Genomic DNA, 16,120 nt, shown 5'->3' with positions numbered 1-16,120 from the left:
ATCCTTTTGATTCCGTCTGACCACCCGGCCGCCACCTACAGCAGCAACTCCCTCCTTTCTTTCCTTCCCTTAGGAAAAGCCCCAATATCAAGGAACTACATCATAGGAAAAAACACAGTGAACCAGAGAGAAATCTGAACACTGGGGCTAGCCATCCAGTTCTGAGCATTGTCAGATACAATGAGGGAAAGCACCAGCATGAAAACAGGAAGCAAAAAAAGAGAAAGAAAGTAGGTTGACTCCAGCTCCATAGCAGAAACCTTGCTTGTCCTCATGAGCTGTGATGAGCTGTTACATGGTGCATATGTGTGCACCCCCCTGCTCTCTTTCCTCCGTCAACATCCTGTTCTCAGCCCAGCGGTGGGGCTGACCCCTGCCTGACTGTCCAGTCGCCCCCTGTGGTCAGCGGCCCGAGCCGGGAAGCGCTGGTTTCATCGCCGCAATCAATCTCAGGCTCTCAACTCAGCCAACAGAACATCTAAGCTGCTCTTTGGGATCCTGCTCAAGCAGACAGCTTTGTGAAAAATGTATGGGAGTGCATGAGGTGGGTGGGGGAGTGTTTTTAATGGGGGGGGGGGGGGGTAGAAAAGACAAAGATGGTGGGAGAGAGAGAGGGAGAGACAGAAAAGAAGGGAAAGAGAACTTCCGTGCCAGTTTACCAACACAGCAAAATTTGGTTTCCCCAACTTCCCTTAAGATAGTTTCTCTCGGCTGGGGGAAGTGGAATTCCCGCCTCAGTGATTAGACTCATGCATGCTAAGTTATTTTCCTTTTGTTTGCTAATTTCAGAAGGTTGAATGAAGGCAGTAAATCAGTGCAACGAGACAGCTGCAAAGCACTGTGGGACACTTAGGTGATGGGGAACACTTCAGGCTCTGGATGTGCTCCCCTCTCCCTCCCCTGCATGCTTTTCCCCCTCACGCTGCGGTCGCGTCCAGACGGATGGACAGAGCATGATGAGGTGAAATGATGCAGAGCAGGTAGGAGCGCAGAGGTGGACTCTCCCTCTCATGCAGAAAGCAGACTCTTTGGCCTGCGTCACATGCATGGAGACAGGGGCAGCTGGACGCAGCGCGGTGCGGTGTGGGCCGGGTCAGATTGCAAAGAGAGGGTCTGGCCGCCGGAGCCTCCAGTGCCGGGGAATAGACAACCTCAGGGGGGATGGCGGCTGCGTACGCGCCACTGAAAGACAAACTATTATAGGATGTAGGGGGAAATGAGTGGCTGTAAGAGGAAGGCTGGGTGTCGGGGTGGGGGTGGGGGTGGGGGTGGTTGGAGACGTGGGAGTGTGGGTGCAGCTGTAGCTACCTCCGTCTGACTTTGGGAGTGTGGAGCTCTCTAATCCATCGTCATGGTTCCCCATTCCCACAAGGAGGAGGTCACGGCAGAGGCCCCCTCCCGGCCTCCTTCCCTTGCTCTCTCTCCCTCTCTCCTTCCATCTCTCCCTCTCTCTCTCTCTCTCTCTCTCTCTCTCTCTCTCTCTCTGTTCTCTCTCTCCCTTCCCTCTATCACTCCTCACTCTCACCTAATCCCTCCAGCGGCGAGGGCAGCAGGCGGAGGGATGCGTCACGGGCTCCCGCCGGCCAACAACAACACGAGCTGCCAGGACGTGATGGAGAGGCTGTGGAGGGCCGAGGGGGAGGCGCGGGGACCCGACGCCTTCTGCCTGGAGAACGACAGCGCCGAGCGGGAGCGCCACTGTCCTCTAGGTCTTAACCGAGGAGGGGGAGATCAGGGAGAGGTCGAGGAGGAATTGAAAGGGGCCAGGAGTCAGATGGTGAAGCAGTGCTAACTGGGCTCACCCGAGGGGGAGACAGAGGCGTTTGCTGTTGGAGAGGGATTGCAGGCAATGGGGACTGTAGTGATGGGATAGCAATAATTAAACTCTGCAAAATTAAATTGGATTTGCATTAAGCTTCAAATGACATTGACACAAAGACGCCTCACGTGGAAGCACCACACGAGTGTTGAAGAGTCAAGAGAAGACTTGAGACAGAGTTGGACAATTTGAGCAGAAACCAACCTGATAGAACACGACTTTACCGTTCTAATCAGAGTGTGAAGTTAGTCCAGGCTCTGTTCATCAGTATCAGTGATATTTCATCATTTCTTCCCCCATGACATTAAAAAGAGAGTGTTTCAGTATTCTGATTCAGGCTGCCAGAGCTCACGCAATCCCAGGCTAAGAAGTCCAGAGGCACAGCAGTGTGACTGCATATCCGATCTCAGAGTTAGAGGACGGAAAGATCAAATTGATCTAAAGATGGTTGCTTTCATCAGTTTGTCTCACAGCTTGCAGACTCTCCTTCCTATTTAACCCCCCTCCCCCCATGCTGCTGCCCTGCTGTTCCCTCATGACCCCCCCCCCCCCCCCCCCCCTTGTCAGCGATACCCTTCACACGCTCTGTATACATCCGTCTCAGTACTTTGCACCTGTCAGTCATCAACAGGGCAAATGGGATATGGGGTCAAAGGTCAAAGCTTGCCCACTGATGTGATTTGGGTTTTCATTTCAGAGGAACTGTTCCTGGGCACTGGAGGATTAGAGCAGACATTCCTCTCCTGCAGATGCAGAGTCAGACTAAGTGAGGAGTGGAAAGACCAAAGCAATGATCAACCGAGCAACCGTGGGGAAAATTTGTATTCAGCTCTTAATCGTCTGATTGTCAGCACTCTGAAGGGGCGGGGGACAAGTAAGAGAGGCCACATTGACAAACAGGTTCCATTAATTGCAAGGGTGCTTTTTTATGCATGCATTTATTGCGTTAAAAAGAATCATGGAGTTGATTGTTTGAAGTTCCCAAGTCACTCATTAGTTCCAGTGCAAGACCGCTATGAATACAGATGTGCTAGTGTGCGGCTCAGGGCCAATGAATTGGAAGAAGTCTGCATTAATGGGAAAAACCTCAAAGCCTAGCACTAGCATGACCCTTTCCCCAGAATTACCCATTTTTCTGCACCAATTCACTCCTCCAACTCAAATTAAAAACTGGCCGGAAAATAATGACTTAAAAAGTAGAGCGCACCAGAGAGCAAGAAAGTGAGAGAGAGAGAGAGAGAGAGAGAGAGAGAGAGAGAGAGAGCAGCAAAAGAATGCAAGTACACTCAGACGCAATCCATTGTTCAGTTCAGGTGTCTCATGACACAAAAAGTCAGGTTTTCCACTGCTCCCCAGTCTAGACTGTGTCCAGTTTAGCCCATAAATATGATATCTGCTCTGTTTCCAGCCACAAAGAAGGACTGACCCAGCATAACACACAGGAGAATAACTCCAAGCCTTTTCATCCATAAATATAACACACTTTATCACAAGCCCCTCACAGTCTGGGAACAGCTCTTAAGCCGTTTCCACACCCAGAGTTGAAATTGATGAAGTAATGTAGCTTTAATTCAAATGAAGACCTCAGTAAGTCATATCCTGTGTCAGTAAAAAGCAGTATTACTAATTGTCTTGTTGAAGGAACAAGATTAATTTTCCTTTGTCATCCTTGTAGTTTTAAGACAGATGTGGGACAAAGCAGAGAGCTTAAACAGTCCAAATAGGGCTTTCCAAATGGGACTTTCAGAGGAAGAGAGAGAGATGGAGAGAGATGGAGAGAGAGAGAGAGAGAGAGAGTTCACATCAGAACAAGCTCAGTGGGCAGGGAGAGCAGCACTGGGCAGTTCCTCTGCTGTAAAGCTGAGCGAACATGTGGGGCTGAGGATGTTCTCTGGGAGGACGCAGGCTGCTGGACCCAGATCCCTGCAAACGCCTTCATTGGCCCATACAACAAATAGCCTCAGTTGGAAGCACTATAAGGATTTTTTTCAGCCTTTTATTATTCTAACTCCATATGTGGTAATTAATTGCGTCGACTTGTACAACTTAGTCAATCTCCATGAAGTTTGTTTTTAAGTGTTAGCATCTGTGCATTTGAGCTTGAAACCGCTGTTGATTGAACAATTTATGTTGAAATTATCCAGAGATCTCAGAGTCTGAGTGTGATAGAAACTGCCTTTGATTTGTAACATATGATTGGTAATACTTTCCATAACCCCAGGGATGGAAGGTGATATCATCAGCAATTCTTTAAAACTTCAATGTCCCGTGTTGGTCGATATCCAGAATGTTTACCCCTACGTTGACCTGCGTGGTGCCTTTGACTGGTCTCTCTCTGAGAGATGCTGGTCTGTTGTGTCGCCGTGTTTTTTTTTTACAACACATGGTGCAGACAGTGGGGTGTTGTGGGAATGAGGTCATGGGCGACGGCGAGCGACATGTGTGGAGCCTCGTTGGGAAAAACAAAACATTCCAGGGTAAATAAAGCCCATCAAAGCCCGTTATATGTACTTGCAGATGGCTGGAAATGGAACAGTGACAGTGAAACTCGCCGACTCGGTGTTCGTCAATAATCCGCCTGGATGAAGTCATGGAGTCATTATGGTGCTAACCAGTTAATGTCCCTATTAAAAAGATGCATCATGGCGGAGTGAGAGTGAGAAAAAGAGAGAGAGAGAGGAGAGAGAGAAATCCTGTCATCATTATGAAAGCTGCCACATGAATCAGCTAATCAGCCATCTCTGTCATATCCTCTCAGACAGGGCTACATCATGTGCTGTTAGATGATGGCAGTTTGGCTCTTGTCAGCGTGAGCCCTCCTCAGCCGTATGCTTGCCATTAGCCCCACCTGAGAGCAGCGAGGGCTTTTGGATCTGTCAACTGGCTCCTTAAGGCAAGTCACTCTGAGCGTGTGTTGTGCTTTGCTCGGCTGACTCATTTAAGGGAGGAAGAGACAGAGAGGAGGGCGAGCGTGTCAGTGCCTGGGGCAAACATCTCCTGCAGGGATATGGACTCATCCATCGTCTCCCTTTGAGTTACAGACATGAAGAATTGTGTTGTTATGTCTCAGCCAGGCTAATAATCCGATGTCTCATCAGACATGTGTCATCCCTTCAGAGCTGTTCAAATATAGCTAGATAAAGCTGTGTAACTAACTGTGTGTGCTACTTTTAGATTAATCTCTGTTAACCTGAAATGATTGCTTTCCTTCTTTGCAACAATTGTGAGTGATATCTTTGAGGATACAGAAGCTTACTGATACCACATTCTGATAGGTATCTTGACAGCGGAGGCTCTGATGAAGCAAAATGATCTCTGGGATATTCCTGAGCTCGGTAATCAGCGACTTAAGTTTCATCACCTTCCACTTGTATTAAAGTAATAAAGCTCTAAGGAGATGGGCATCGCTTCCTATCAGTTAGTTGGCATGGGGGTGGGTGCTAACACTGCTTACAGCGTCTTTAATGTGTGGTAAGAAATTACTCAGTGTGCCTTAAAGTTGTCAGCTAAGATTATGTTTTGCAGGCACATCAGACCAGTAAGCAATTTGTGAAAAGAAAAGCCCCGTGTGCTGCATAAAAGACTAGCAGTATCTGTCAAAAGTGTGATTTAATAGATTATAGCACCTCTAAAGTGCAGAGGGTGCAGAAAGTTCAGATGCTACATTGGAAGCAGTCATGTTCATCATTAAAACACTGCAGCACCCAGTCAGCTACCAAATTTACTAAGCATTCCAGCACACAATTTACAGTTGCTACAACATCTGCACAGGGTATGACATAGTTATCAAAATAAGATGTCCCACTGTGAAGCTAGTCACAAATCTAATGGCATACTGTATAGGGCATACAGTGCATACAGTGCATACAGGATACTCTTCAGTTCGACCTCTGCAAACTTCATTTGTGTATAGGAGACAAGAGTACTTCAGAGAAACTGTAGGGGGGCAAAGGAATAGCAACTCAAGGGCTACAATTGAGTAAACATAGACCTCATAGTTCATGGCTAATGGGCTGTATGTCTGGTTCTGCTATACAGTTTGCTGGACAGATGGAGTAAAGCGGAGAGGTGGTGGTGGCTCTAGATCAGAGTCCTTAAATGCCAAAAGCCTTGCTGGGACTTCTGTCGCTGGTCCAAGGGTGTAACTCTTGTGGGCTTAAACGCTCAACCTGGCACACAGGCCTCACTTTCCATGACATCCTGTCACAGCGGGTCCTTACTTTATATTTCCATGTTACTGTGTTGACTTAAGGCCAATCTACCAGCTCTCATGTCCAACCAAGTCCAAGTACTTGCAAGCTTGTAGACTAAGGCTTCCAGACTTTAGACTGCTCCTTTTGGTTCAACGGTGAGGAAAAGTGCTTTTTAGTTCAGTATGCCAAGGGTGAATATTCCGTTCAGGTTTATATTTTAAAAAAATACACAGGCTGAGTAATGTCTGTGTTAATTTAAACTCTAATAAGGTCTTGTGTAGCATGGTTATCAGATTCAGATGAAGTTCACAAGTTCACATTTCCAGATGGATAAAGTTTAAATTTGCTTTTACTTTTGCTTAGTATCTCCTCAAATTAGCATTGTCTTACATACATGTATGTTGTGACATGCATTTAGACTTATTGTTTGCAGAGGCACCAACAATAGCTGGTATCCATGGGAACCTACAGTATGTACATGGAGTTGTATTTGAATAGTTACTCAATTGGTGCTGACAGACGAGACCAGGAGACCAAGATTTGTTGTGATCAGTAATCCTTCCAACTCAAGCCATTTTACAGCTTCTTTAGAGGAAAAGAGATATTGTTACAGAGTTGAGATGTGAAAAAGGAGAAGGTGGGTTATGAAGTTAGCTCATTTGGACATGACACAGTATGTGAGGTAAACTGAGCTTTTCACCTGAACGGTTCTTGAAGATTCTGAAAGAAAGAATTCTCTCAGTTTTGTACAAGGTCACTTCTTTTCATCTCATGAATAGGTCTTTCACTTGTTATTCAAAGAAGATGTCTGAAGAATTTATCACATTTAAGAATCTAATGTGTCCAAGGCCAGTTTAAATATACAGGAAGTGTGATAGTGCATTCTATAGTAGGACTGCTTAATTATCTGCTTGCTTAAATTTGATGAAAGTATTAGTGAGCATTGTTGTCCCTCTATCACGCGATGCCCTAGTTCATAACTACAGAGTGCTCAGGACTGGCCATGTAAAGTGGACCTCTCTTGGCTTTCGTGTGCACATGCCTAAGGATGTATTTATAGAGGCGTTGATGGATAACCTGTGTGTGTCAAGTGGCTGCTTGAACCACTGGGGCTTTAAGGTGCTACTGACCTGCCTGGGCATAGGACTGTCCTCCAGCGTCTGGAACATCTCCACAGTCCTGCCCCTCCCTGTCCACTGTGTCTCTGTCCCATCACCACACTTCATTAGACATTACGATTGCGTATCGTCCCTAATCCCAATTAGCAAGTGATTGTTTTGTTGGGATGCATGGCTTTGCCTTGGTAATTGATATCATGTGGGATAGAGGGTGTCATCCATCACTGCTGGATCACACCAAGATGGCTCTTCATTGATTTTCGACGGCCCGTCTCTGCCAAGTAATATCAATCTCTAGGTGCCTTTTGCAGCAGTAATTGCACACCGTGGTCACTAATGGTTGTTCTGTTTTAACTGCCCCCTCTCCCAATTAGCCATGAAGATGCTCAGAGGATTACCACACGGACATCAAGGGCTGGCAAATTGTTTTGCTTAGCGAGAAAAAGCAATGAGAACTAACGGAAAAAAGACCAAAAGTAGACGTGACCTGATTTCCCTCGGCAGGACTAACATGAGAAGCCTTCAGTCTGTCTTCTGAGAGACGGGCTCAGCCTCAGCACAGCTGACTCTACTGTCACCCTGCCAGACTTCCTCCAAAAATCATTTGAGCCGCCCCCACTCCCACTCCCACCCCTGCCCCCTCTGACTCACCACCACACCACACACTCACACCCCTCCAGATTCCTCCCTTCTTTTGTCTTCCCTCCATCTTTTTTTCGGTTCTGCTCCGATTCTCAAGTGAGCAGCCGTCCTTGGGCCAGGGCGCCTCAAAGGGGCTTGTTAACTCACTTTTGGATGCAGGATGCGTATGTAAATAAAATCAGAGCTGGCTGAGCCAGCGTGTTTCTCCTTTTATTGTTGTTTTTAACTCTCTTCCTTGGCTTGTATTGTCTGTGTGTTTGACACACTTTATGTGGAGTTGACCTTCACTGAAAGGCAGGTTGTTGAGTGTTACAGCCCAGAACCCTCAAGCTCTCAAGACTCAAATATACGCTAAAAAGCTATTCTTAGATTTCTAATACCGTACTGTTCCGTTCTGTTGTAGAAGCGGTTCTTGCCCTTATCTGTCAGAAGAGGTTTTTCATGTCAATGGTTGAAAATTACAACCTGTACTCTAACATATTCCTTCCATCCTTATTATAGTCTGACCAACATTTTAATTTGTTCCCTGTTAAATTTAAGTATTGTTTTGTTTTGTATGTCGCAAAAACGTAACCATAACCATATCCATAACCACAACATACATGCTAGCATATACAGTAGTATACAGTATACTATTTTTTCAGTGCTTTGTCATTTTAAACCTCTAAGTTCAAGCCTTCTCTTCAGGGAATATGGAGGCCCGTACTCATTTATCATGTTTAACCCCCATATTTGGGCAGAATTCCCTGATTAGGTTGTTGTCTGTGTTTAATGAGACATCAGGGCTTGAGAGTTGCGAGGATAAATGGTTATTGATTAAACTGGTATTAAAGTGTCTGTAATGGAGACATTTGTGTCAGTGTGGTGCAGGGAAGCAATATGTAATGGAGTCTGGTTCACTCTCAGATAGACCCTGGCATTCTCTCTGTTGGAGCCTCTGCAGGGCACGCTCACAAGACTCTCTCACGGTTTGGAGAGTGGATTTCTTGTGACTTTGCAAAACTCCTTGGGAGGGCAGACTTCAGTTTTATCCGACATTAAAAAGGCCAATAAAACATCTGCAGATTGACTTGGCATGCCTTTATCTGTGATAAAGACTTTCCTCTCGCCTTGGCCTCCTCTGACACAACAGCTAATGGAAGGGGTGCAGTGTCTGCCATTATCCTCCCCTCCTTCCACAGTTGCAGGCTACATTTTCCACTTTTGGTGGGGATGCTGTGGATCTCTCTATTTTTTGCTTACATGAAGAGACCCCCCCACCTGATAAATAAGGCATTGTGGAGCACTGACAAGTCACTCTGGCCTTGAGCTGCCGAATGCTGCGGAAGTCCTGCTGATTCCTTCTAGACTACATCAAAAGTAAAGCTGTGGTTTGAAGTCCTCCGCCCTCTCCCCAGCCTACCACCACAGCCACTTCACTTTTTTGGAGGTTGGTCTTTTGGCTACGTGTGCCTTAATGCTCTCACTGCTGCAGCGAGTGAGGGAAGCCCAATTAGAGCACACTAGGCATCTGTTGTCTCCACTGCTAATTAAAGTCTCTTGTTCAAAGCGGAAATGTCATGCCTGAGCAAGATGTAGTCTCGGGATACAATAGTTATGTACCAGTGATGGATCATCTCATATCTGTATGAAATATACAAGCCAGCATCAGCACAGAATCATTCCATTAAAGAATCAGTGGAGCCTTGCTGTTTGTGTGTGAAACAGCTAGCTGTGACTGGTTTCTTAGTTCTCTCATATTAAATGTTTGATGTGGAAACTGCTGCTTTTTTGCTACTATCAAGCTGTGTTTGTGTTTGTGTGTGTGTGTGTGTGTGTGTGTGTGTGTGAGAGAGAGAGAGAGAGAGAGAGAGAGAGAGAGAGAGAGAGAGAGAGTGAGAGTGTGTGTGTGTGTGTGTGTGTGTGTATAGATTGATCAGACTGCAGCTTTCCATTGATCTCCACACTTGAATTGATAAAGCCCTCACTGGGCCTCACACACCATCAAACTGTTGTGTTCAAGCTCACTGTAGTGATGGCTTCAGTCACACTTGAGCACCAGCTCTGCAAATGAATCCATCTGATTTAAATGCATGTGTGTGTGAGTTGGGGGGATATCAAATACAAAGTGTATGTAAGTTTGACATCTTAGGCTTCGTTTGGAATTGATTTCCAAAACAGATGTCCTTTACAAATGGGCAGATCAAAGAACAGAGAAGTTTGTATACAAACAGTTAAAAGAACACCGAAAAATAAAAGATTAAAAGGGAAGACTAAATTACTGTAGATCATCTATTCTGTACTAATACAGCCAAATGTAATGTAATGTAATACTATAGATTCTATAGGAATAGAGAAAGCTAAACCGATGCTCAGTAGAGTACATGCATCCACCAAGCTCATTGAAGATCCGCTGCCAAAGAGGTTACGTTTTCACCAGTGTTTTTTTCTTTGTTGGTTGGGTGGTTTGTTAGCTGAGCTCTGCAAAACCTACTGGCTCCATTTTCATGAAATTGGGTGGAAAGGTGTAACATGGGCCAAGAAAGAATTCATCAAATTTGGGAAAAGCAGAACTGCATTTTGTGCAGGCACCCTGTGAATGTCGTATCTCGAAACGCTTGCGAAATCAAAAATCAAAATCAGGCCAGTTGTTTTGGCAGAGCTAAAAGGTAAAAAAGTGGAGTTCATTCGATCAAGATGGGATTACTGCAGTCAAAGGTTTTCTTTGTTATCGTATGCAGCTGGATGTTACACCTAGAGTGGAGCTTGCCTTTTGTCAGGGATTACACCACCTCTCTCCTCTCCTCTTCTCTTCTCTTCTCTTCTCTTCTCTTCTCTTCTCTTCTCTTCTCTTCTCTTCTCTGTGACACTTCTGTCTAGCCTGATTGTTTGTGAAATGCTGTCTGAAATGGGAGGCAGATAGCATGCTTCTGTTAGATATGATGGGACAAAAAGCACCTTTCATGTCTTTTTTAAAAGTGAAAGGATCTCACTCTGTTCAAGGCTCTAGTGTTAAGATGTGGACACAAGTGTCCTTAGAGTGTCCTATTTTCCTGTTGTCCAGGAGAGTAATGCTGAGTGCTTGCTACTGTGTTGACTCTGGGTGTTTGCGCTGGCAGGCGAGGTGCGTGATGGCTCTCGGTCGTGGAGGAGGCGCTGACCTGCGCCGGGGCCTCTGGCTAATGCATATTAAGTGTGAACAGCTGACCTCCCGTGCCTCATTAATGTCCTGCTGATTGATACAAACAGAGCCGCAGCCACACGGAGCCGCGAGGAGCAGGCGAGACGAGACAAGATGAGATTGGGATGAGATGAGATGAGAGCAGCTGGTGGTGTGGCATGCTGGTCCGCCACTCACTCACCCTGTGATTATGTGATGTTTGGATATCAGACCCTGCATGCATTGTGTGCATTTGTGTGAGATATGTCTTTGCATTTGTGTGTGATGTGTCTTTGTGTGTGTGTGTGTTTGTGTGTGTGTGTTTGATTAGTCTTTGTGTATATGTGTGTGTGTGTGTGTGTGTGTGTGTGTGTGTGTGTGTATGATATGTCTTTGTGTGTGTGTGTGTGTGTGTGTGTATGATATGTCTTTGTGTGTGTGTGTGTGCGTGTGCGTGTGCGTGTGCGTGTGCTTGCGTGCGTGTTTGTATGACTCTCCAGGCAGTCTTTCTTATATCAGCACACTGATAACCTAAACCCCCCCAAGGGTGTGAGTGATTTGCTCAGCCCAGCCCAGCCCAGCCCAGCCCAAAGAAAATATGAACATGTGATTGAAATCTCAGGTCTTAAGTCTGTGCCCCGTGGGATCTGACATTTTCCAAATCCACCAGTGTCGATCATCAATGCTGGATAATTAGTGGATGCTTGTTGGATGTTTCTGGAGACTCCTGATGCTCTGTCAGGGCGGAGGCTGTGTTTACAAGCCTGGGACTAAGCCACCCTGGATCAGCCCTCAGCGGTTAGGCTTCAGGTCCTAATGAGAGCATTCGCCAGTCTGGTGGGGGTGGTGGGGGGCAGTGAGGGTGTTTTGGTGTAACCTTAGCTGCTTTCTGTCTTTCTCTCCCTGTCCCTCTCTTTCTCTCTCTCTCTCTCTCTCTCTCTCTCTCTCTCTCTCTCTCTCTCTCTCTCTCTCTCTCTCTGCGTGCCTGGCTTTGATGCAGCCAGATGGGTTCCAGCCCTGTTGTGCTTTATGGCTTGTTAAGGCCCATCGCATGTCACACTGACAGATTGTGAATGTGAACCGGGCGCCCTGTGACTCCACACCTCTCTCCTCGGCCCGCCGGGGTCGCTCGGCCGGTCAGGCAGCCCAGCGCGCCACTGCTGTGGAGCCTCCGCTGGTGTGGATTATCACTGAGCGGCCATCTGCTGGTGCCCCGCAGTCCTGTGCGTCTATATAAACTCACACTTACACCCACACACACACACACACACAAACACACACACACACACACACACACACATGCATACACATGCATACACTTTCATACAGACATGCTGTAATAATTATCTCATCGGGGACCCTATTGTGTGTGTGTGAGCTCATGCCATTACAGGATACTCCCCCACTGTCACCCTGTGGCCCCAAGCTGAGCAGCCCACCCCTCCTCCAGCACTATAATGATAACCTTCTCCAAGTGAAGGACAGCCAAATAGCACCATAGCTGTATGCCCCTCTAGTCAAGTACACACACACACACACACACACACACACACACACAGACATATACACACGACTTGCCTCTTGTCCTACGCTCGGAATTTATGTCCACCAATCTCCACTCGCCAGGATTCACTCGCACGTACTTGCAGACTATCATTTTCTTGCTGTCTCCTTTGAAGTCGCAGTGTGCCAGTGAAGCACAAAAGGAACGGGTATTAAGTAGAGTGCCTGCTGGCTGATTGTGGGCCCATTACGCTGACAGAGTGCTTCCTCTCGCCACTCGCAGACCTCATGGTTTTGCGGGAAAAAAGGCAGCGCTTTTGACCCTGACTCTAATCTTTTGAGGGTCCACCTCAGCTGTAAACACCCATTTAGTGCAGGCCCGCTCAGGGTGGGACTGATTAATGCTTAAATCGATGCCTGGCTGTTAATTCATCACTGGGGAAGCAGGGTTGTGGTGATTACGAGGGAAAGACTATTGAAAGTGTCAGTGCCTTTTCCCCCCTTGGCTTGTGTCTCTTCATGCTCTTGAATGAGTGTCCTCTGTGCGTATGCTTATCTCTGCAGGGGTCTGTTCGCCAGTCACTACACCGAGACACACTACCTGGAGGACGGCAGCGTGGCCACTGGCTCTTCCAACCTCACGGTAAGTCACGGCTACAGGCGTCCTCACAGTAAGTCAAAGCTAAAGGCATCCTCACAGTAAGTCACGGCTACAGGCATCCTCACAGTAAGTCACGGCTGCAGGCGTCCTCACAGTAAGTCACTGCTACAGGAGTCCTCACAGTAAGTCAAAGCTACAGGCATCCTCACAGTAAGTCACGGCTACAGGCATCCTCACAGTAAGTCACGGCTGCAGGCGTCCTCACAGTAAGTCACTGCTACAGGAGTCCTCACAGTAAGTCAAAGCTACAGGCATCCTCACAGTAAGTCACGGCTACAGGCATCCTCACAGTAAGTCACGGCTGCAGGCGTCCTCACAGTAAGTCACTGCTACAGGAGTCCTCACAGTAAGTCACAGCTACAGGCATCCTCACAGTAAGTCACGGCTACAGGCGTCCTCACACTCAGTGGGACCAGAGGGGCTGTCCTGGAGCACACACCTACAGTCAGATCATGAAAACCGCTCTTACATAACTTGCACCACTATGCCACTTGCATACTTAGGTCAAACAAAACTACCTCAGCCATTTATTGGCCTGACTTTTGCACTATTATATTGACTGTCTACTGTATGCACAATTCTTCTTCAATTCAAGAACAATTCTTATGACTGGTCTTTCTGCACATAGAGATTGTTCATAGAGACTTAGACAAGTGTTAATGGAAACTGAACAACATGATTTGTTGCAGTAGAAGTTAGGTAGTGTTTTGGGAATTGTACAGTTATGACTCGACTGAGTGTTAAGAGAGGGAAAGCGTTCTGACCTTTCACTGTGCTGTGAATCAGTTTATAATCAGTTCTACTTGCAATTTATTAAAACATGAATTAGTAGCCTACCCTTTGTTACATCCACAGAAGACTCCAAGTCTGTTGTCCAGAGACCGTTGGTTGGGAAACTCTGGTGTGTCCTTTTCACAATCTTTAGTGTTGTGCTGCCAGTTTGGACATGGAGACATTACACAAACATTGCCATTGCCAGGAAAAGCTCAACTTCTTAAATATATCAGGTCATGACTGTACGTGAAAACAGAAGCACCAGTCAAAATAGACCATTGCCTTTTTCTCTCCCTCCCTGTGCCCATGGACGTCCATCCAGCAAACCACACACTCTCGGGGCGTCACCCAACAGGAGCTGAGACCCGAGGAATTAGCATAATTCTTTTCTAACAGCTGACGAGCAAACATCGGTCAGGCTCCGGTTAGACCAGCCTGAATATTACATTGAAAGATATATTAGGGCACTGAGAGCTCTTAGCTAATTACTCATCAACCGTATAGCATTTATGACTCCCTCAGCATGGATAAACATTTAATGTCATAACCATTGATTTACACAAGTGTTTGTGCTGGATATAAATGGCTTCATATTTCCTAGTACAAAAGTTATGGCTGCGGTTATGGGCAGAGCCCATTGTGACCAGACAGTAATGGCATCTGTCATCTCTGCCTTCCTGCCTATAATTTGTGATTGTGCATTGTGCATGAAATACATGGAAACAAAATGAGTTACGGGGTATAAGGAAGAGGTACAGTTGGGGTACCTCCTAGTGTAGCGTACCCCATGTTCAGAGTTAGTGGCCCGGGTTGGATAGTGCAGAGGAGGGAGAGGACGAGAGAGTGGCTCCTGCCAGGTCTGGTCAAGGTCAATAAAAGCTCTGAGCGGAGGTTTCACAACTAAGCTCCAAGTGGGGGAGGGGGGGGGGGGGGGGAGAGGGGAGCTTTTTGACAAGCAACATGTGGATCTTTTTGGCCATCCCCTTTGTGCATCCCGGCGACTGCACTGTGAGGGAGTCAGTGCCCTGACCTTGTGCGGACGAACACTGTCCAAGCCATTCTCTCATTCGTCATGTGGCTCCACTCTTATTCTCTCTGACAGGCACCGGACGAGCCCGTGCCAAACTCTCTGACATTTTAGCACATGAACATGTAGTTTGTGTATGATTGAATCCAGGCAGTATGCCAAGTTTCTGGAGTGCCAATTAGGGATGGGAATAGAGACCAACTGCAAAATCATTGACCTTGAGGGAAAAGTTGCTAAGAGAAGCCATCAATGTGAATTCCATACAAAGGGATTTAATAGAGACTGTGAGCAGTTGAACAGAGCTGCAATGCAGACTGGAGTCCCCCTACCTCACTTCTACCAGCTGAGCCATCAGGGGAGTTACTGCAAGAAATGAAGTTGTACAGTTTCCAACAACTGTGCGCCTACACATTCTTGGTCCAAGTGAGAGACATTCAACCTAAATATTTCCTATGCAGCTGTTGTGAAATGGCGCTGAGAGGTGAAGTCAACAGAGGACCTGGGACATCTCTGGGCCTGCTGGCAGACGCGGCTCATTCCAGCCATTCCTGTGCGCAGACACAATGAAGGAGTTGTCTTGGGCTTGGCCAAGCTTAAGGCGCTGTGATTGCTCCTCTGAGATCTCTCACTCTAGCAGCAAGCATGCAAAGGGCTTGGGCCATGCAGGGCCCAGCTAGTGCCCTGGCCTGTTTCAAATCTCTAACATCCACATCAGCGCAGGTCTCCAAGGGGTTGCACCGGGGGTGTGACCCATCCAAATTCACCATCTCTCACCATGCTGACTCCCTTGGCTCCTTTAGAGCCCTATGACGAATTAGCATTAGCTTCTTGTCCACCATCCACTTTAGTAGTTCAAACAGACTGTGTCTGTGCCTGTGTGTCGGCATGGGACAATATGAAAAAGCCATTGAGAGCTGTAGGGCTGATGTGGTGTGCAAGCCCTTAGGCCCGGGCCTCCCTGACAGGATGCAGCCTGCAGAGGGAGTGTCTGGCTGAGGCTTCATTAGGGGGTACTGATACTTGGGGGATTTATTGGGCTTGTCAGCAGGGAGGAGGCCTGACATATTGGCCAGCGTGGGCTTCCAAGCAGGTTCAGGCGTGTGTCAGCACCGGAGCAACATGGGAGTGAGTCTCTGGTGAACTCTCATTTCCTCTGCTCTCTCTCTCTCTCTTTCTCTCTCTCTCTCTCTCTCACTCTCTTTTTTTCCCCTTTGTTCTGTTTTACGTGTCTCTGGGTGGAAGCC

General features: G+C 47.1%; 1 protein-coding gene across 1 annotated transcript in view; it reads left to right on the top strand.

The window, feature by feature from the left end:
• Positions 1-16,120, top strand: part of LOC121699746 (disintegrin and metalloproteinase domain-containing protein 12-like) — a 79,556-nt gene that overhangs the window by 22,102 nt on the left and 41,334 nt on the right. Inside the window, exon 4 of the mRNA XM_042082124.1 lies at positions 12,979-13,057. Coding sequence (XP_041938058.1) covers positions 12,979-13,057 — 79 coding nt within the window. The remainder of the gene's footprint in view (positions 1-12,978; positions 13,058-16,120) is intronic.

This window comes from Alosa sapidissima, chromosome 24 (assembly GCF_018492685.1).
Source record: "Alosa sapidissima isolate fAloSap1 chromosome 24, fAloSap1.pri, whole genome shotgun sequence".
Taxonomy (NCBI): domain Eukaryota; kingdom Metazoa; phylum Chordata; class Actinopteri; order Clupeiformes; family Clupeidae; genus Alosa; species Alosa sapidissima.
The sequence above is the reverse complement of the archived record's forward strand: the minus strand, read 5'-3'. Positions and strand labels throughout refer to the sequence as shown.